Genomic DNA, 22169 nt, shown 5'->3' on the forward strand with positions numbered 1-22169 from the left:
GGTAGGCTGATGCAGAAATTCCAGGGGCAGGTCGATGAGTTGGTATAGATCGAATCAATGGCAGTGAGCTTGAATTTGACTTTGTGTCATCACTTAATGTTTAATATTTCTGCTTGAGAAAACAAAATGTGTTCTCAGCACCAACAAGAATGTTGGGGAGACACTTTCAGTCTAATCCAACATACATGTACTGGAATTCCCAAGACACTTCTCTTGGAAACAATACTGCACATTATCCCACCTTTCTTGAACCCTCTAGAAGAGGCTTCAGGATTTTTATCAGAGAATAGATTATTAACAGAAATTGCCAGGTGCAGTCATGTGTACAAGGGACGGTTAACCAAGCGCTGACTGCAAAGAAGTCAGAGAACATTTGTTTCTTAGCAAGAGTGGTCTTGACAGCCACCCATCAAGGTGGCTCAGAAAGACCAGGTGACTGTGGGCAGTCACAGATGGTGAGTGGCAGAACAAGGTGTCGGGACTCAAGTCCAGAGCTCTCCCCGGCCAGCTGCTGAGACCACGTCAACAGTATGGTGCTGGGGGCTCCTGGTGCTGCTGGGGGCTGCGTCTGAGCCTGGGAGGGTGAAAACTTACTGGGGTGGGTGCAATGGTGAGATGCAAATAGTTTAACCCCTGGTTTGCTGCCCTGATGATCGTTTTAACTATAAAAAAAGTTATGCGGTAAAATTGTTTATTATTTCATTCAGTTGTGACCTAAGTAAGAATAAGAGAGGTGCACAAAACTAGATTATAAGAAAGCGTTTTCAAACATTAATGAAAAATATTAAATAATACCTGACCCAAAAAACAATAAAAACTGTTATTGAAGTATTTCATATTGCTTCTTGATAGGTGTCCTCACTTGCAATGTTCTTTGATTCTATCTGAGCCTCGTCAGCTTGTGTGATTTGTCCTTAACCATTGTCTCACTGTCGGAGCAGGATTCCAAACCTTTAGAGGAAGGCCAATGAGACAATAGTCGTGTGTTTTTTATATTAGAAATGGGCGACTTCTCTCAACATATTCTATTCATCTCTGGACAACCTCCTTCTGCTTCTGCTGAACTTGCAGCAATTGTTTTGACAGTATTCTTTGAGCTCTTTGAACACTTGGGAATTGCATCATTTACTCATCATATCTCCTGGGAATTTGGGGCTTAACACAAATCTGCAAGGAATGACAGCATGCTGTTTGGCGTTTTTAGGCTCTATGTTTGTTTACTTAAATAACAAATGCAAGGGAATAAACATGTAGTATTTCATCTAATATATAACAAGTTTTATGAAATGAATAAATAAATATTGCAAACATCGTTCCACCATAATTTTTCATACCCATGGACAGAATGAACATTACCGCGGGTGCTGGGAGCTCGCCTTTGCACAGGTGAACACTGGAATAGCGTGGGTGATTTCCACAATCGGGTGGCCGCCCACCTCAGAAAGAACCCTGTCTACAAGTGCCATTTGCACAACTGGTTCACTGAACTCAACAAAAAATCAGGTAGGGGTTTTGCTGACCCCGCTGAATCCCCCACTGGGTGGGTCTGTGGTTGCTGGTCGGACTCACAGCGACCCGTGTACAACAGGGGGAAACTCAGCCAGGTGCACCCCATCCTCTCAATTGTGGTCAGGTTTGAGCCCAAGGTTGCTACCCAGTGGGTAGGAGTGGAGGACCAGTGTCCCAACAGCTCACGGGCCTGATGCTGTTGGGGAGGTGCTGGCTGTCCCTAATGTCCTGGGAGCAAGCAGGTCCCTCTCCAGAGGGTCAGTCCTTCCTAGGTACCCGGGACAAGCTCTCAGCCAGGCACCCAGCAGGATCTGACCGTCCCCTAAGCCAGGGGTTAAAGGGCCTCCGGTCCATCCCAGCCCCGTGGGGCTCTTGCTCTCACTGTCCTCAGGGGCAGGGTCCACCGGGCCCTTGTCCCGGGTCCGCAGGCCAGCGCCGCAGGCCCAGGCTGGGCGCGCCTCCTCGTCGGCCTCCGGCCACAGGCGTCGCTGTGCGCCCGGGCCGGTGCGCGCGGAGCCGCAGCGCGCGGAGCTGGGCTTTCAGTTTCTGGCGCGAACTTCCGCCGCTCCGAAGTTGCACGGGGGCCTTGGGGCGATGTCGGGGGACAGCAGCGCCCGCCGGCCCGAGGGCCGCGGCCGGGGCCGGGACGCGCACCGGGACCGCGCCCACTCCCGCTCGCGGTCACGGTCGCGGTCGCGGTCGCCGGGGGGCCGCCGCGGTGGCGCGCCCCCACGCAGGGAGGCCCCGGCGTACCCCAGCCTGGACGACACGGACCCGTCCGACTCCGGGGACGAGAGCCTGGACCCGGCGATCCTGGAGGTGGAGACCGACCACGGCCTGTGTCGCCAGATCCGCCACCAGTACCGGGCGCTCATCACCTCGGTCCAACGTAAGGGGCGCGGGCCGGCCGGTCCCGTGTGTCCACGGGAGGCCCCGGCCCGCGCTCGGGCTGTGCGGGCTTCATTTCCAGATTCGCGCCGGTGGCCGCGCTGCGCGCAGGGCCGCGCCTTCGCGCGCTTACAGGGTGGTCGCGCGCCCGCCTTTATGCTGCCCTTGGGTGGGAGCAGGATGCCCACGCTGGAGGCCAGACCAGCGGCAGCGAGCGGCTCGCCTGCTTGGGGGCAGCTAGTGGCGGGGAGCGCTGGACGCCGGCACCTGTTCCTTGGGTTGCATCCTGCGACCTTGGACTTCTGGCATTAAGGCAAACCTGCCGAGTCGGATCGGTGTGCGGGGGTCCCAGACCCACCCAGGGGGCTCGCCAAAGTTTGAGAAACGCCTAGGGAGCACTCAGACTGCAGGGTCCTGCCTTTCGGAGCCCACTGAAGTTCATGCTGCCTTCTGCTGGACCATTTGGTTAAAATAGTAGAGGGTAAATGCTTTGGGTGCCTTCCCAGGGAGCTGAGTCACCACGCCTGGATCACCTGATCCAGGATTGTATTGGTGCCTGACTAGCACGTTTCCCAAAGCCTGCCCTTTTTCTCCTTGTAAACATAGAAAACCGAGAGGACATACTGAGTGCCGGGGACAAATTAACAGAGGTCCTTGAAGAGGCCAACACTCTGTTTAATGGAGGTAATGCGCCCTTTTGTGTGCTGGGAAGCGCGTTGTCATACCACTTGAGGCCATTTTCATTACTTTGTCTGGAAGACAGAGATCACTGATGTCAGGAAATGGGTAATGATGCTTTTTTACCAGCTTTGGAACTTATCACTAACGTCTTCGTTATTCTAGTGCTGCTGTACAGAAATACCACTGGTGGCTGGCTTTATTTTATTTTTATGGGTGGCCGGCGTCAGCAAACAAATTTATGCTCTCACAGCTGCAGAGGCTAGAAGTGGTCACTCACCACTGTGCTAGGTCTAGAAGGCTTTGCTCTCTGTTGGCTCCGGGGGAAGGCTCTTGCCCGCTTTTAGCAGCTTTGGACCGGGCATTTCTAGTTACTCTCCAGGTGCCTTGTATCCATCTTCCTGAGTCTCAGAGGCTCGCTCAGCTCAAGGACTTCTGGCTCTTGTCTTGGAGGCCTGGTGGCACCACCACGGCTAAGCACTACCCTGCCTGGCACTCCAGGGAGACCGATGAGGTGGTCAGCTTCTGGAGGGCCTTGCAGTCTTGAAAACCCTTGGGGTCAGTTCCACTCTGGCCGGGAGGGCTGACTGTGATGCCAGGGCCGCTGGTTTGGGTGTGGGCCCTACTTGTGTTGTCATCTGTTTGTTTCATGATGCATCTGCTGTAGCCCAGGACAGGCCGACCTTGTCTTTCCCTCCCCCTTCTGGCCTTGTCCTAGTGCGCGTCACTTGACTCCATTTCAGCCACACTGGTGTGTTTTGTTTTATCTTGTCTTTACAAATTGAACGTTTGTGACAACCCCGTATCCATCAAGTCTTTGCTGGTCACTTTCCACAAGCATGTACTCCATGATTCTGCGTCGCATTTTGGGCATTGTCACACTATTTCACGCTTTTCTATTATGCTATTGCATGTGTAATCGACAGTAATATAGTGTGAGTGTGACTCTTCTATGCACCAGGAAACCAGAACAGCCTCGCAATTTACTTTTTTTTTATGAAACCAATCCCACAAAACCTCCGAGGCCTGCCTGTGTGTGTGTGTGAGAGAGAGAGAGAGAGAGCGAGAGCGAGAGAGCAGTTCGGTAACAGGGCAGAGTGGGGGTACAGAGAGAGAGAGCAGTTCAGTAACAAGGCAGAGTGGGGGTACAGAGAGAGAGAGCAGTTCAGTAACAGGGCAGAGTGGGGGTACTCCCCGATAGGAGTTCTGAGTCCCCAAGCCCAGGTTCTGAGTCCCCAAGCCCAAAGGCAACTACCCAGACTACATTCCCGTCTGGGCCTGCTAATAATTCCATGGGATTAGAAACGGAAACCAGAAGAGGCAAACTGAACAGTTGCTACCCATCGAGTGCGTCCTAATTCTTGGTGACCCCATGTCTACCCGGACTGTGCTGTGTCACAGGCTTTCAATGGCCGATTTCCCAGTGCAGACAATGATTGATGATTATTGATGATCTTGCCACCCACCTATTTTTCGTCAACAACAACAGTAAAAAAATCTATCCAACGGTCTGACATGTTAATGGTGTTGGCAGTACAGATGCTGAGGTCCGAAGCAAGAGGAGCGCTGGCTGTGATGATGAAGGTTGTGTGTCTGGCTGGGTTGTGATTCTCAGTGGTCTGGCATTTATGTAGTAGTGTCTTTGGCAGTGATGGATGTAGTCATCCTCCATTTTGTAATCTGGTGCAGTCACTCCGTTTTCACACCATTTTGTGGTGTGGTTGCGCATATTGACCAGTCTTTGGTACCAACCTTGCCCTGCATGGTGACGTGAGTGATCTGAAATGGTAAAAATAGAAATGCTTCTGCTAAATGGGAATTATTTATTAAGAGATTGTTAACAGGAATAGGAAAACTGAAATGTGAACTGTCCGTGGGGAAGGCTGGCCCACTTTATTCAAGGTGAGATTTTGCTGAGCTAGGTTGGGCCAGCTTCCAGGGGGAGAGGGATCTGTTTCCAGCACACTGAGATAATTTGGGGGCCAGTGGAAACCACCTCGTAAGTAGCTGGAAATGTAGGGAAAGGAGGCTGATGTATATCTCGTAATGTGTGCGCGTCCTTTTTGGTTTGCTTATATCTTTTTAAACAGTGTCCCGAGCAAGAGAAGCCGTCCTGGACGCCCAGTTTCTTGTTTTGGCTTCTGACCTGGGGAAAGAGAAAGCCAAACAGCTGCGCTCGGATCTGAACTCGTTCGATATGTTGCGATACGTTGAGACCCTGGTAAGTACAGATTCTTATTACAGCCTCGGTCAGTATTTTAGGACACTGCTTCTGTGCCTGTGCTAGTGGTGTTCTCTTGGCGGGGTTGGGGTCCTTCCCCCGAGAGCTTATAAAATTAGCCAAGTGAGAGGAGAGCTGCTTGCTGGTGGGATGGGGGGTGGCCATTAGGACACAGTCTGACATGACCGTCTCTCCCTTCTCTCTTCACCCTGCGTCCTAGGGCTATTTAGAGATGGAGATTCTCCACCTCTCACCCAGGCCTTGTTAGTTATTGGTTCTCAGTATTCTAGATTCTTCTCAGGAGCCTGAGACCTGGGCCCTGGGCTGGGCAAGAGCACAGCACTGCAGGTTTTAGGACGCAGCTGGCTTTCAGCTGGACCTGGTAGAGGCAGCGTGTTTTGGTCTGTCTTTGAGAATCGTTTAGAATCATTCCAAGATCGTTGTTTTTTCTCCTTTTATTTTTTGTTTTGTTTTTGCTTCTCGGTAAGCTTCGTAGTTGTTCTCTAGAATTTTATTACTGGTCCTTGTTGGCTTTTGAGCCATGGTGATGCAGTGGCTGGGGCACGCCACTGCTAAGCTGGAGGTTCTGACCCACCAGCCGCACTCCCTAAGAGAACGATGTGGCAGTTTGCTTCCACAAATATTGAGCGCCTGCCTCGCTCCCCTCGATCCTGTAGGGTCATGGCAGCAGTGGGTTTGGCCTTTTGGGGGGCTTGTGTGTGGTAGGTTTTACCCAAAAGCAGCACCCTGAGATGTCTCCCTCTGTGATGTTTTTTCTTATTGTTGTTTTACTCTGAGCCAGCCCCTGTCCTGCCACACAGGTAGTGTGTCCCTCCATGTGAATATAGAATTTCCGACAGGATGTTTATGTTAATTAAGTGCTTATGAAAATGGCCCGGTGTCCTGTGCTCTGGCCTGATAAAGTCATTCTTTTACATGAGGCGGATGAGTATTTCAATTGGTTGTTTTCAAAACCTTACAATTTTCCTTTTTTTAAAAAAAAACTTTTTCATGAAGTACGCTGCATTGAGAACAGTGCACACGGTCACACACTCTCCATACTGAAAGAGACCACAGATGGAGTTACTTTTAAATTTTTATTTTTATTCCCCAGTGGGGAAGGACCAGGAGGTGGGAGAGTGGAGGGGTGCTGAGGGTTCCCCATGAATCAGGATCCTGTGGCATCACCCCCCCCCTCCTTAGTGTGGGGGCCTCTTGCAGAGCTAAGCTCCCGGAGGTCTTTGGGGGGGTGGTTTATACAGGACGTGGCCGCTTCCACTGGCCAATGTCTAAGGACTTCGCGGTAGAACCATTCCACGTGTACTTCCACCAAGGTCAGCTCCATGGAAGCGAGGTTGAAATCAGACAGTTACTAGACTTCCGCCGGGCGCTCTCTGTGGTGCCAATATGACCCAGACTCAGACCCATGCTGAGTAGAGCTTTCTGGGGTTCTCAGATCCGAAAGGCCAGCTCTGCTTCCCAGTCTTGTCCTGGAACTGTGGATTTGGGATCCTCTTTGTGCTGGTACAGCTTTTAAAACAAACCATACTAGTGATTCACAACTTGCCCTGGGCCTTAGCTTTTTCAGGTAGTGTACCCAAACCCGCTTGGCCCGGGCACTGTGGGCACTTGGGACTGGCTGAGCCTCCGTGCCCTGTGCATGACATGTGGAGCAAACCCTGTCTCTGCCCACTCGGAGCCTGGAGTAGCCCCCCACAAAGGCGCAGGGGTGGGGGCGGCGAGATCATCTCGCCTCCCTCCATACCTGAGTGCCTTCAGGAAGTTTTTTCTTTTGCTCGAAAGAAGATGGGGGTTCCATTTCAGAGCAGGGATTTCTCGGTGGGGGGTGGGGGGTGTTGGTGGGTGGGGGTGGGGTTTAGCCAGCATGCTGGGCGGCCTTAAGCAGGCAGGCCTGGGTCGTGAAGCTGTAGTGGTGTATAAGGGACTGGGCTGAAGATCGCTGCTGGCTTAACTGGGGTCTTTTTTCTCCTTCACTTTTGTAGCTGACACATATGGGTGTAAATCCGCTAGAAGCTGAAGAACTCATCCGTGATGAAGATAGTTCTGATTTTGAATTGATAGTCTATGACTCCTGGAAAATATCAGGCAAAACAGCAGAAAACACCTTTAATAAAACCCATACATTCCACTTTCTGTAAGACATTTGGAAACCCCCCCACCCCCCTGTCCCCCATTTGTAAACCTGGAACGACTGCTGCTTGCTTTAGAGGGAAAGACCGTGCTCCGTAGTGTCACATGGACGGTCACGGTGTCGGCCTCACAGCCCCTAAGCTCCCGGTGGGGATGGACCAGAAAGGCCCCCCTGGCCCCTGGTTAGCAGGGAGGGGCCATGGGCCCCAAGCTCTTGTCTGGGCTCCTTCGCTGCCTAGCTGGGCGGCTTTGGATCTGCAGCATCATGGCACGGTTTGCCTTTGTCGCTTTTCTGATCAGGAGCCCTCCTGCTAGGATACCGGCAGAGATGGTACCCAGCGAGATGTGTGACACGGCAGTTCCTGTCATCCTTCGGCGTCACAGAAACAGCCCACTTCATTTGTTTTGTTCTTGGCTCATTGTGAAAAGCATTTCTTCCTCTTCAAAGGAAATGAGCTGGCCCGACTTCCTGCCACACAGTGGGGCGGGTGAAGGGCTCTCCCTGGTTCTCGTGTAGGACAGCCTGCAAGCACACCAGTGGGAGGCAGGGGTGGGAAACCTCGTTTCTGCTAAGAGCCATCAGGCTATTTCTAACATCATACTTGGGCTGAACTGGTCAAGCATGAAATCCATTCTTCGCTAATGTGGCCTGCTTCTCTTTGGGGAGGCGGTGACTTTAACTGGAGGGATGATTTCGAGGGCCTTAAATGGCCCTCAGGCCAGGCGTTCCAGCCATCCCGCTGTAGTCACCACCCCATTCTTAGTGTCACTTCCTCTGCATACAGTGTCTGCCCCCAGCCTTTGTTACTCCGAGTGAGCGCTGCCTCCTGAGTCCCCTGAGACTGGCAGCCTCTCCGTTTTAGGCTTTGGGGATATGGTAGGTTTGGGGGTGGGGGGTGGGCTGCACATCTGTTTTTAAAGAGCCTTCTGGGGTGACTGGTGCCCAGAACCGTAGCACATACAGGAACGACATAAGGAATAGGTCTCTGTGCTGCGATGTCCAGGGTCAGCAGAGAAAGTCCTCTGTGGTCGCACTTAGACTTCGGGCCATCACCCAGCCACGACGAAGCTCTAAAACCATGTCTCTGTAGTGCCTGTTCCGTCGGCCTACAGCACCCTCTTCCTGCTTGTCGTTTGCTGAGGTTCACTCAGGAGCCTCCAGTGGCTTCTCTAGACAGATCCAGTTCTTGGCCAGATCTCTCCCAATCCCAGGTAGACCTTTCTGCCCAGCTGCTCCCCTGGCTCTTGAGTGCTGTGGGTCAGAGCCCGAGGGGTCTGTGGGGAGATTGAACCGTTTCTGCCCAGTTACACACTGTGCTCTAATCCCTTCTTAGTGTCAGGGCCTGGGTTGACCTATAGTAGCCGGACCTTGATCTTGACATCATGTGTCCATGGCTCTAGTGCAGCTAAGTCTACTGGGGAGATGGGGGGTGTTCATGGTGGGGCAAGCCCCACAGGGAAAGGAATCCCATGGCCTGTGCTTGACACTTCGTCCTAAGGCAGGTATGCTGCTGTCTAGGCCCAGAGCCTTCCCCCTGACACCTGAGGCCCCCTGGAACTGTTCCGTTCCTCACCCGGCCTGGCAGCCTTCCTGGGTGTCTGAAGTTGCTGCCCAAAGTGGACAGGAGACTAGCTGGGGGGAGACTTTCCAGGCAGGGGCCCTGTCCTGACGAGAGCCAAGTGAGGGCGTCTGAGGGGGGTCCCTGGCTGTGTAAGCGCCGGAAAGGGCATTGAGGAAGACACAGGGGTCAGCCAGGTGCCAGCTACCAACTCGCTCCTAAGAGTCTTGGTCTGATGTTAGCTCTGTGTGCTAGTGGGGCCTGGTCTGAATCTCTCCCTTCTGGCGACTGCTCTTAGTGAACATAGTGTTTCTGAAACAAAGCAGAGCCATTTCTTCACTAGGTTGGGTTCAGTACAAGGCGAGCAACCTGTGCCAAAGCCACGAGTCGATCGTCCGAGACGAGTTCGTATGGTGGAGGAGCAGAGGGCAATGCCCGCCCAGGTTTGTAGCCTTAAATGTCAAGTTCCCATGTCACGTACGTGCCACTGTCTGCCTTACTGAGTCTTTGCCATGGCTGAGGGCCTGGGAGCCAGGTCCCTGCAATCGCTGTCTTTCATACTGCTGTTCCTCACTTGGAAGGAGCCCTTGTGGTGTTGTAGTTGCATGCAGGACCGCTCACCCAGTTTGAAATCGCCCACCCCTCCGGAGGAGACAGGTGGGGCTTTCTCCCCCCGTAGAGAGGGACAGTGAGAAACGCACGGGCAGTTCCATCCTGTCCTACTGGGTCACTCTGCGGCGGCACCCACTTTGGGTTTTGAGATCTGTCCTTAAACACTTTGATTACCTCATCTCTTAATTTGTATTCGTTCTTCTAGACCAGGGTGTCACCACCTTGGTGTCCCGGACATTTGGGGCTGGGTGTTCAGAGGATCCCTGGTGGCGCTGCAGGTCAAGTTTGGGGCTGCTCACCTCCTGGTCGGTGGTTCAGACCCAGCAGCCACTCTGCAGGAGAAAGAGGAGGCTGTCTGCTCTCTCAGATGACACCCTCAGGAACCTGCCGCAGCCCCGGAGGGTTACTCTGAGCTGAAACCGACTCCACGGCAGTGGGTTTTTAACTGTTTACTTTCCGGGGCTCTCCTGTGCGTGGTAGGGTATAGAGCAGCATCCCTGGCCTTGACCCCATTAGACCCCAGTAAGACCCTTCTCCCCTCCATTGTGACCACCAAAAATGTCTAAAGGGATTGGCATATGCCTCAAAGGGTTAGGGGCGGGGAATCACCCCCGACTGAGAACCATTGTTTAAAATGCCCCTTTTCTGTTTACATATTTCAACCTGAAAATAGGTGTTTGATTAATGTTCTTCACTATTAAAGAGCAGCAAATATAAAACTTAATGAAATGAGAACATCTATTTTTCATTTAAAGAAAGCAAATTTTAAGGGATGAAGAGAAACTGCTGGCAGTCCCAAACAAAGATCCTTACAGGGCATTGGGGCCACATGCCTGGGAAACCCTACTTGGGGTGGCTCAGTCAGCCTCTCTGATGGCGGCCGGTGGGCTGGTTGGGTGCCCAGGAAGTAGAGAAAGGCGGGCAGACTTGATAATGGCTGTATTTTTCAGTTAAAGAGAATGGAAGAATCTCACCAGGAAGCAACAGAAAAAGAAGTAGAGAGGATCTTGGGGTTGCTGCAAACATATTTTCAAGAAGATCGTACGTATGGCCCCTGGCTCACCCGAGCGAGCTGTGTTGATGAAAATGCGACCAGAGGCCCTCACAGAGGATTTGGGGAGGAAGGGCATTTTTCCCCCCTGTCTGTGCAGTTTGAATGTCTGGAGCCCTTCTTGACCTGGGCGTTTGCATGAGGCTTCTTCAGCGGCCCCACGTGAGGCTGTGGGTGGAGTACCTTTTCATGTGTTTTATTTTTTTACGTTTTTATGGGCACCTAATCCACATGTCATACAATTCAGTAGTTCAGTCGTTCAATCATATCAAGACCTGTACAGTCATTACCACAATCAAGTTTAGAACATTCTACACCACCCCCAATGGTTAAATTGCCTTTAAAATGAGTTCTGTTATCACCATCAGTTCTAGTACCCCCTCCCCGCCTCCTGCCTTCATTGTTTACTCCCCCAATCCCCTCACCCACCCTATCTCCCACTCCCACCCCTACATCCCCTGTCAACCCTGGCATCAGCTCTTATCTCCATGCATCCACTCCTGTGCTTCACAAACTGGGGGACACAGTAGGAACAATAAAAAACAAAAATCAAAGGGGCAAGGATAAAACTAATAAATTAAAGATAAAATCATGTGCTTTTTCAGAATTAAAAGGAGACCTGCCGTGCGAGAAGAAAATATCTGTTGATCATACAAGCACACATAAATAGATGGCTGACTTTTTCCCCTTTGTTGCCTTTTTCTTTCTTTTCTTTTTTTTTTTCTTTTTTTTTTTTTTAAATATTTTATTAGGGGCTCATACAACTGTTATCTCAATCCATACACACGTCAATTGTGTAAAGCACATTTGTACATTATTCTCAAAACATTTTCTCTCCACTTAAACCCCGACATTAGGTCCTCATTTTTCCCCTCCCTCCCCGCTCCCCCATCCCTCATGAGCCCTTGATAGTTTATAAATGGGTATTTTGTCATATCTTGCCCTGTCCGACGTCTCCCTTCACCCACTTTTCGGTTGTCTGTCCCCCAGGGAGAAGGTCACACACAGTTCCATGTAATCGGTTCCCTCTTTCCTACCCATTCTCCCTCTACCCTCCCTGTTTTGCCACTCACACCACTGGTCCTGTAGGGCTCATCCATCCTGGATTCCCTGTATTTTCAGTTCCTATCTGTACCAGTGTACCTCCTCTGGTCTAGCCAGACTTGCTAGTCTTTTCTTAAATTTTAATAATCATTTTATTGGGGGCTCCTACAGCTTTTAGAACATTTCGTACATCAGTTGTATCAAGCACATTTGTACATATGTTGCCATCATCATTTTAAAAATATTTTTTCTGTTTGAGCCCTTGGTATCAGCTCCTCTTTTTTCCCATCTTCCCACCCTCATGGACCCCTGATAAATTATTATTTTCATATCTTACACTGCCCGTTGTCTCCCTTCACCCACGTTAACTGTTGTTCACCCCTGAGGGTGGAGTGGAGGGGGGGAAGGAATGATACATTGGTCATTGTCAGTTCCCCGTTTCTCCCCGTTTGTTCTTTTTCAAAGCTGTTTGAAATGCACTCCATCTTGGGCAGCATGACTTCAGCAGGGACGCCCTTCCGTGTTAATGTGCATGACCCCAGAGAAACCGTGATCGGCGGGTCAGGCCCAGTAGAACTGTGCCCGCAGTGTGGGCAGGGACTATTGGTTGTTGCTGTGAGCGGATCACCAGGCTTTTCTTCTGAGGCACCGCTGGGTGGACTCCAACCGCTATCCTTCCAGGGAGTGAAAAACGGATGCCATTTCCCACCACAAACTTTCCGCAGCCTCTTCATATGTTTAAGTAATCCTCTGGTGATTGCTTGGTAAAGTACCCCCTGCCCCTCAACCAATAGTTGTGTTTCGATATCATTCATATATCATATAGCTTCCAAGAGCAATCGTATTTAGAGAGTTGCGAGTTATATATGCCTCACCACAAACAATGCCAGTTCATCTTCCCTCTTAGGTTTCACCATTTGCTTCCCAATTCCCTTCAACACCCCCCTGCCTACTTGTGCTGATATTTCCAAGGGACTCCTATTTCGCGGGGGATGGCCAAGGAGATGGCATACGGGTTTTGATAAAGAGCGGCAGCAGAGAGTCTTCCAGAATGGTCAGTTTATCGGCCCACAACGCTCTCTTTCCTACTCTCTGGCTGGCATTGGAGTTCTGGGCTTCACGTTCGTGCCAGCCTGAAAAGCAGAAAGTACTTTTCCTGTTTTGATGATTTTTCTCTTGCTTCTGCCGTGGCGACACCTAGGCCCTTGTTTTGGTGATCTTTCTTTCTCTTGTTTCTGCAGCGGAGACACCTATATCCTTCTTTGACTTTGTGGTAGATCCCCATTCGTTCCCCCGCACCGTAGAGAACATCTTTCACGTTTCCTTCATTATAAGGGTAAGGTCTGAGGCTGTTTTGTGTCCCTATACTTTTAAAAGGATAAATAGCAAAAGCTACTGGTGAAACTATTTGTGCTAACAGGTCTGTATTTCAGACTGTGTTGCAAAACATTAATTGGCATGTAGGCAGAAGAAACTGGGCAAGATGTGCGTGCGTGTGTCTACATTTAGAAGCTATTTAGAGAGAGAATTGGCAGCATTTGCGTATGGGACTACATGCTAGGCAGCAACATGCTGGCTGCCCTGTTGCTAGGGGCTGCTGAGTTTCACTCAGCAATCCCATATGACAAAGTGAAATTGCTCCATAGGGCATGGGAGGCTCTTCTTTTTATAAAAGTGGATCTCCAGTCTTTCTCCTATGGAACTGCTGGGTGAGTGTACAGTCTAGCTTCAAGTTGGTAGCTGAGCTGCCTATCTGTTGTGCCACCAAGGCTCATCATAGGGTGAAATGTTGATAGTTTCATGTTAGGTAAGAAATGCCTGCTGAAGTCTTAGGGGAAGAGGAGCAGGCCCCTGGGGACTGACTCCCACATGCTCACAGAATAGACTCACCTGCGAGATGGTGATATGGTAAATATGGCAAAGGGGTGGGTGACCTTTAAGACCAGCCATACAGCCCTTTAAGTGTGAAATAATTTCAAAACGAAGGTTTAATAGAAAACGATTCCAAAATGTACAATGGGAATCAGCTTTAGACTCTCTGTAGTTTTCAATCAGGTTACATTTTTGGGTGTGTTAGATCAAAGCTTCTTAAATTGTGGGTCTCCACCCTAAAAGTGGGGAATCTCGAAGAGTCCGGCCACAGTAAGAGGTCTCTGAACTCAGTGACCAACCATTAAGTCAAAATCTAACACGTCATGATTGCAGGTATTTCTGACAGTGCTTGCCCATGTCACAAATTTCTCAGGTGAAAAGGAGTTGAGAATGGAAAAGGTTTAAAAAACTGTGTTAAATCACTTTGATTTTAACCTTAGATAAAACTCTTCAACAATGTTCATTATTCAACAATGTTAACAGAGGGCTACTCTATCAAGGGCAAATGAGCACAGTATGTTTCATAAAATGTTTAGGATCCCAAATCAAACGGGTGAGTGTGAATCAGTGAGAGAGGCCAGCTGGTTACTTTGACTTAATAAGCTGTGCTGTTGAGTCGGGCAGGGCACGGATGGATGGATAAGACAGACAAAGGGAAACCAAACCAAACCTTGCCGGTGAGCTGACTGACTCAGCAACTCTGAGCCCGGCCTGAGTGAGAACTGCTCCATGTGGCAGTCTGTCTGTCTGCTGGTTTGAAACTGGCTGTGGTTGTCACAAAGAATTGAGGTCAGTTTCAACTTTACATTTCCTCCTTTTATAACCGCGGAGACCAGTGCTTGGGTTTGAAGGGAGGAATCTGGAGGCTGTTTAAGGCTCTGACCCTTCTCTCTTTTTTCAACTTTAAGTTTTTTCACGGAGCCAGGATGGTGTAGCGGGTTACCCATTGGCCTGCTGACTGCAAGGTCACGAACTGCTCTGAGGGAGAAAGACTAGGCTTTCTACTGCACTGAAGAAGAGTTACATAATCAAAAGAATTATAGTGTTAGAAGGTGTGTTAGTCTGGGTAGACCAGAGAAACAAAGCCAGGGAGACCCATATGTGTACAGGAAAGAGCTTTATATACAAGAGCAATTGAATATTGATGCAACATCCGAGCCCAGATCAGTCCCCAAGTCCGATATTAGCCAAAATGTCCAATACCAATCTATAAAGTCTAAAGTCCTCTTTAGACTCACAAAACACACGTAATGATGCCAAGTGCAGGAAGGTCAGAGGCCAGTGGGTTGGAAGTCTTGTGGATCCAGTGGCTTTATAAGCATCTCAGCACTGGCAGGGTCTCCACATGGTTCTTTCAGCTATAAGACTCTTACTGCCTCAGGGTGGCTTCACCTCAGAATTGTCTCGCAGGGAGTAAGCCTTGTCAGTAAAGTCTCCAAGGGAGTGAGCATAGAGAGTCTGCCCTCTAAGGAGGAACTACAGGAGTTCCCAGAATCAAGAGAGGGCCACGCCCACACAGAGGGCCCATTGTCTATATCCCCACTGACAGGGCAGACTCCACCCCTACATTCTCAATCCTCAAATTGACACCAGGTTACGCAGCTACCACAGAAGGCAACAGGGGCACTTCTGCCCTAATCTACAGTTTCTACAGGTTGCTTGAGTTGGAATTGACTTGATGGCAGTGAGTTGGGTTTTCGGTCTAAACCTTACAGTTGCCCTGTGTAAGAAAAAGACATTGTAAGAAGGCTCGTCTTACTGTTTGTCTCCATGCTACTGTTATGGCTCCTTTTGAGTGCCTGATACTGCATTTCTGGTTTTGTTGGGTTTTTTTAATCTTAAAAATGTATAGGATTTGAATCCAGGTTTAGTTCTTGACTTAAAATCATGTTTGTATTTTAGGATGGCTTTGCAAGAATAAGACTCGACCAAGATCGGCTGCCAATCATAGGTAAGTAGGCATGTGTTCAGAAAAATGTTTTCCAAGAAATTCTGTCATTAGTTTATGAGATTACTAGGTATATATGAGTTTAAAAAGAGACTGTATTCTGCTGGGTACAAGTTTACACAGTAAACTAAGTTCTCATTGAATGATTTCTGGGGGTAAGGGGAAACTTCAAAGAGCTCGTAGAAAGAAATGGTATTAAAAGACAATAGAGGGAAGCGGGGAGGGAGGGAATAAACACGAGGAGCAGATTCCAGGGGCTTAAGTGGAGAACAAATGTGTTGAGACTGATGAGGGCAATGAATATACAAATGTACTTTACACAATTGATGTGTGTATGGATTGTAAGAGCCCCCGATAAAATGATTTAAAAAAAAACCCCAAAAACAGACACAGGGAGAGCTATCAGGTACGCCCAGCCCAAAATGTTAAAAGCATAGATGATCTTTTCTCCTGTCCCACAGAGAAAGGGAAGCCTCCCCTAGAGCTAGTGCTCTGAATTCAGAATTCCAGTCTCCTGTGAGAGAATAAACTTATTTGTTAAAGCCAAAAAAAAAAGACATTGGGAACCATGGTTTGTCTTTAAACAGCTTTGTTAGGACATATTCCGCACCTCACACAACTTGCTTGGTGCTTCAGGTGGCAGGGTTTTTCATGACGTGAAAGCCCCCTCGTGTTGGTCCGTGACCGTCGTAATAATTTCCTCAGATTTCTCATTTTCTTTCTAGTTGTTTCACTTCCAGTAGTCTAGCTCCCCTGGTCCCCTGACCGTCTCGCCTTTACTTTAGGGATGGGGTCACTGTTTGTGACCACCGATGTTTGTTTGGTTTGGTTTGGGTTTTTGGTCTCACAACGATCAATAAGAGGTCTGATGGGTAAGGGATGTACGTGAGTTGTCTTTGTAGGTAGCAGACTTTTATGTGGGCGTGTCTTTCCCAACTAACTGAAAACCCTGGAAGCCTGACCATAGTGGATTGAGCTGTATCACGAATTCAGTATCGACGTAGTCAATACTATCAAGGATTTCCTCAGATTCCAACTCAGACTCATTTCTGCCATCGAAGCAGTCCCGGCTCATCCTAACCCTTAGAAGAGTAATTTGTGATCATTTTTTGACATTTCCTTCTTTCTTCCTGCTGTTCCCCTGGTTCCACCCCCCCACCCCCAGGGTCTAGAAGTTTTTCCTTCCTACTTCATTCACTTCACACCCACCTCCGGGATCTGCAGAGAAAAGAGTACTTGCCTGTACTTCGTTGCTGCTCTAAACTTGCTCGATTTTCTATTTCACTCCTGGAGCTGTGCTCTGTGCTCGGGTACAAAGACAGGCAGAGGTTTCTAACTGACCTGTGTTTCTTTTGGTTTGATAGAAAGGAGAAGCTGGGGCTGCTTGCTTTGTAACAACTTAGTAATAGCTTAACAAGGCACAGGGGCTCCCTTGCAGGTCAGAGGGTGAGATTTCTCCTCCGTGGCCCCTGGTGCCCGCTCTGGGTTCAGACACTCTTGGCTCTGTGGACTCTTTTACGATCCCCTGAAGCAGCCATTTTCAATTGCGAACTTTCCCACGGCACACGGCACACGGCCTTGCACGTGTTCCAGGGATAGCGTGTACTTTCTGAGATTATAATACCCGAAACTTCCCTTTCCTTCCTAAAAGTTACTTGGGTTACCAAAGTGCTTCTGCCACGTGAATGCTTTCAGCACTGAGAGGAAAGACTGAGGCAAACCATCCCAGAAACCTAACAGCCGCATCTGGAATTAGGATGGACTGACCTGCCACCAATCATGCATTTGTGACAGTTCCCCTTTGTCCCATGCCTTATTTAACTAGTGTGCCGACGGTGAGCCTCAGCCGCCATAATGTCCTTGTCTCCTTTAAAACAGAATACATGGTCTCCTTAAGGAAGAAGAATAATGCAGAGTCTCCAGTACAGGGTGCTTCAAAAAGCTGGTAGAAAGTGGAATTGAAAAGTTGAATTGAATTTTCTCACAAACTTCTTGAAGCCAACTTGTATATGCTGTTAAAAGAACCCTTGGGTCCTTGCGCAGCGGCGAAGCACTCAGCTGCCACCTGCCAACTGCCGACCCACCAGCTGTTGCTTAGGACAACGATTCAACCCTCGGCTTCTGTAATGGTGGCGGCTTTGGGAACCCCATGAGGCTACTCGGTCCAACATGTAAGGGCGCTGTGCATTGGACTCCGCACAAGGGTACACCGCCACCATGCTTATGAATAAGTACAGGCTCCTCCCTGTGTAGTGGTGGTTATGCATTGGGCTGTTAACCATAGGGTCAGCAGTTCAAAACCACCAGCTGCTCTGCAGTAACCACAGGGCTTTCTATTCCCGTAACGAGTTACAGTCTCAGAAACTCACAGGGGCAGTTCTAGCTGGTCCTCCAGGATCACTACCAGTCTGCATGGACTCCCTTGCAGCGAGTTGCGTTTGGCTGAGTCCTTCCTGTTACCCATCCCTTTCTGTTTGAATTGATGTGGTAACCCTTTGCTAACTTGGTCTTTCAGAGCCTGTTAACATGAATGAAGAACACGAGAGCATTGACCATAGCACCCAAAATCGGAACCAAGGAATTATCTCTCTGAGTTACCGGGACTGGGAGGTAAAAAGCCTATGCGGCACATGCCAGTTCTGACCCGTTCTCCAGAGCCTGACTCCTCGCCTGAATCCCTCTGTCTTCTCCACCAGGAGATTGTGAAGACCTTCGAGATTTCTGAGCCTGTGATTGCCTCAAGTCTGAGCCAGCGGAGTCAGAGTGCCTGAGGCCGGCCCTAGGCACCCCTCCCTGCGGGTGCGCCATTCATCTAAGTATTCTCCCACCTGCCACTCTAGCAAGCTGGGTTTTGCCACCCTCCAGTGCCCCGTGCTTAGCTGCCGAGCGTGGTGGTAGCTGAGGAGAAAGACTCAGGCCAAGGCCATGATGACAAGCCCCCCTCCTGGGACTTGTCACGTTGGTGTTCTTGCGATTTGCACCAGAACGAGACCCCACAGGTCTCTTTGATCTCATGGGCTTGGAGCCCCTTCCCAGCCCCCAAATTCACTGATATATTAGCTGTTTTGTTCACAGTGGACTTGCTTAATGCATAGCTACAGAGCAGAAAAGGGGCCACAGAGGCTAGTCAAAGTGTTTCTGAAATTGGAGTTGTGCTGCGGGAGCGTCTTCATCTGGGTGAAGGGAACCCCGTCTGGGGAGAAGTCTGGCACTCCCTGATGCACACGGCTGGGGTGTGGGTCAGGAGACCCGGATCTAGTGGCCATTCTCCCTTGGACCTAAGACATGGGAAGACTAGATATGTGGTATTTTTACCCTGCGTCTGCTGTACATGCGCCAATAGTTACCACCCCCTTCCCTGATGGAATTTCCCAGAGCACCATTGTGCCAATTTTTAAAAAAATGTGGTTATTCAAAACAATAGCTTAGCTCCTTTAGAAAAAAAATCTAGGGGCAGGGGGAGGGAGCTATTGGGAAACAAACACAGAAGGTTCGCGTTGTGAGCTGAGGCTAAAAGAGGTCCTGCTTACCGAGGAGGGGTGGCAGTTTGCTTGTATCTGTGTCTATTAAGTGAGCGCTGTCATCTATAAACTAACTCTGGTGGAGAATTGCACACCGCAAAGCAGCATGTATTGTATATATGTATTATTCAACATTCTAAAAGACTTAGTTTTTAGTAAAATGTAACTTTTGATAGTGAATTTGTCATGGCTGTCTTTTGATTAAAGGAAATTCTCTGCAATAGTCACAGTACTTCCTCGTTTTTTGACTGGGGTCGGGATCCCTCTCCTCGCCCCAATCCTGCTCCCATTGAGAGTTCTAAGTATTCAGGTGGTTAATGGCCTAGTGGGTCAGGATGGCCCTTTCCTCATTTGTTCACAGTGAGAGCTGGTGGCGCTTTGGGTCAGGTGTTTGGCTGCTAACTTGCAAGGCTGGTTGTTCAAGCCCACCAGCTACTCCTGGGGAGAACAAGAAGGCTGTCTGCTCCCTTAAACTGAAAGCCTCAGAAACCCTAAGAGTCTGGGTCAACGTGATGGTAGGACATTTGGTTTTTCACTTTTCTTTTAGCTGCAAGTTAGTCAAGATAACAATGAAGTTGTTTTTTAACCTTTCCTCCCTCGGGCATTTGTCCCGCCTCTTGAATCCCCTTGTGCAGCTTGGGACACTGGGGACATAGTGTCTACATTTATTTATTTACTTTCTCTCAACCCCGTTAGATCCGCTTAGAAACAGGGCTATAAGGCTTAACTGTATGAGTAACCGGGGGAAGTCAGCTAAAATGAAAAGGGAATGGAAGTCATTTAACGTGAAAATAATTTAAACTTTATATTTTTTGAGTTGACTTTTCAGAAATGGCGGTATGCTCAGGAACTCCCTGGGGGGTGGCTTCACCATGGTCGGCGGCGTTTTGGCCTTTTCCACCAGCATGGTTACGTGGATCTGCGCCTCCGCGCCCGGGGCAGGCTGGAGGATGGGGTAGGCCTTGACCCATTCAAACTCTGCCTCGTCGCTCTCTGGAGATGGCGATTTCCTGCGGGGGGGCGCTGGCTTCCAGAGGTCCTCCGCATCCTTCCTTTGTCCCTTGAGCGCTCGCCCTCGGACCATTCGGTCTTGGTGACCCTGGATCTGCCCCTCTGCCCACGAGGCCTTGGGCGTTTCTGGTCTCCCCTTGGAGGAGGCTCTGGGCCGGCTTTCGCCGGCTGCTCCCTCCTCGGCCAGCGTCCCTCTTTTGGGGAGATCTGGCCTGGAGGGGAGCCCCTGCGGGAGCAGGCGGGGCTTGGGGTCCGGGAGGCCCCTGGCGCGCTCGGCGCGGAAGAGGTGCTTCCGGATGTGGTGCAGCTCCCTGGGGGGCACCAGGTAGTCCCAGTCGCCGCGGGCAGTCGTTTCCCGCGGCGCTCTCCCCCGCTGCGCGGCCGCCGCGTCCCGGGGCGCGGCCAGGCGGCGTGTCCACTCCCGCGCCAGCATTTCTACGTAGCGCTGGTGGTAGAAGGACTCCACTTGGGCAAACCGGAAGTCAAAGGACAGGGCCTGGAGCCGACGGAGCGTTTGGTTTTCCGTTTGGAACTCGCGGGCCAGCAGTTTCCTCCCTCCCGAAGACTGGACACCACCTAAACGCTTGTCAGGGGCAGACGTTAGAGCGGCTTTAGGCTGGTTGACCGCGGGCGCAGTTTCACGCGCTGGGCCCCAGGGGGCGGTCGGCCAGCCTGGCACACTCCCCACCCAGCGGCCCGCAGCGGCCACTCCGCCCTCTACGAGCCCACCTCCAGTTGGAGACCTTGCCTTGGCGGCGCTTGGAGGATCGACCTCCTCTTCCCATCGCTACGACAGCCGTCTTCCTTCTACCCCAGCCTCGGCCTTCCCACCTTCACCAGGGTTACAACGGACACGGCCACCCTGCCCTCGCCCCCTCTCCATCGTCCCTTCTGCTGCAGAGAGCACGCGCCATGGCCGCCGCCGCTGAACGGCCCTTACCGCCGTCTCCACGTCGGCCCCCGGGTCAGCCTCCTTTCTAGGCGGCTTTGGCTGTGGTCACCTCACTGGTCCCTTTCACCTTTACTTTCCTGTCCTCTCAGCCGGGTGCCCTCCCGACCCTGCCCCAGCACATCTCCAGCTTCTACACGCCCGGCCAACAGTGACCTCTGCAGGCCACATCCAGTGGCTCACTCTGCCCCTACCACACTGGACGTGGCCACCTTCTCCCGCGATGGCCCGCGGCCAGACCAGCCCAGCCACATTCGTCTTCCACCACGTGGCCACATCTCCCTCAGCCGGATCTGCCTTTTCAAGGTGCTGCAGGATGATGGAGCAGAGGCCAAGGCCAGCCACATTCTCCGGACATGGTCTTGGCCATCCCGCAGGGTACTAGTGCTGCCCTAGAGCCTGGGACCATGAGGACGAGACAGACAAGGCCCCCGTGCTACCTGCCCTCCTCTCAGCTGGGACCTGGATCCTGCCTACTTTCATCTCTACTTGTTCTTCCTCTTCTTTCCCAGTTCGGCCCAGTCTGCCTCAGTTCCACTGGCTTCACATTAGCCTGCTGGCCCAGCGGAGCTCCAAAAGACCAAACTTGTTGCCATCAAGAGATTCTCACAGCCACCCTATGGGACCAGGTGGAACTGTGCCTGTGGGTTTCCAGACTGTAACACTTTATAGGAACAGAAAGCTTCGTGTTTCTCCTATAGAATGGCTGTTGGTTTTGAACCGATGACCTAGTGGTCAGCACCTAAACACCTGACCCTGTATGCAGGCAGGGCACCTGATGGCCCCCGGCTAGTGTCCTCCTGCCCACCAGGACTGTCACACTGCAAGCAGAGCATTGGGTGGATTTAGTGATGTCCATGGGAGTGATATGGATTGCTTCATGTTGGACAGCTGCTGTCAATGCACCCCACCGTTCACAGAAACTCAGCATCTCCTTGCAAACACACAAGGATCTTGCCAGGACATAAACCTGCGCAAAGCCCTGGACTAGAGTCCCGCTGCTCCCGCCAGAGCCATACCTGCTTGCTGATTTTGTGCCAGCCACACCGGCATTTCTGTACCTCAGAAACTTTGAGCTCTTGTCACATGAAAGCTGTACTTTTGCATGTTCTTCCCATAAGGAGCCCTGCTGGTACCATGGTACGGTGCTGGACA

The 22169-nt window shown here is 50.7% G+C and overlaps 1 protein-coding gene across 1 annotated transcript; it reads left to right on the plus strand.

Moving 5' to 3' along the window:
• The first annotated feature begins 2103 nt into the window (after window positions 1–2103).
• On the plus strand, window positions 2104–19277 carry NSMCE4A (NSE4 homolog A, SMC5-SMC6 complex component). The gene is made up of 10 exons (XM_004700889.3): window positions 2104–2398; window positions 3004–3081; window positions 5166–5296; window positions 7300–7451; window positions 9350–9449; window positions 10569–10659; window positions 12955–13049; window positions 15488–15536; window positions 18049–18143; window positions 18230–19277. The coding sequence occupies exons 1-10, from the start codon at window positions 2104–2106 to the stop codon at window positions 18302–18304; spliced, it is 1161 nt and encodes a 386-aa protein (XP_004700946.2). The 3' UTR covers window positions 18305–19277.
• The last annotated feature ends 2892 nt before the right edge of the window (window positions 19278–22169 follow it).

This window comes from Echinops telfairi, unplaced genomic scaffold (genome assembly GCF_000313985.2).
Source record: "Echinops telfairi isolate 266 unplaced genomic scaffold, ASM31398v2 ScPeMD7_70;HRSCAF=299, whole genome shotgun sequence".
Taxonomy (NCBI): Eukaryota; Metazoa; Chordata; class Mammalia; order Afrosoricida; family Tenrecidae; genus Echinops; species Echinops telfairi.

What these genes read in the sequence shown, in the direction of transcription:
- NSMCE4A (XM_004700889.3), top strand. Translation starts at nt 2,104, where the DNA reads ATGTCGGGGGACAGCAGCGCCCGCCGGCCCGAGGGCCGCGGCCGGGGC. An exon ending in ACCCATACATTCCACTTTCT is followed by an intron (nt 7,452 to 9,349) that starts GTAAGACATTTG and finishes TTTCTTCACTAG; the next exon opens with GTTGGGTTCAGTACAAGGCG. An exon ending in AGAGGGCAATGCCCGCCCAG is followed by an intron (nt 9,450 to 10,568) that starts GTTTGTAGCCTT and finishes TGTATTTTTCAG; the next exon opens with TTAAAGAGAATGGAAGAATC.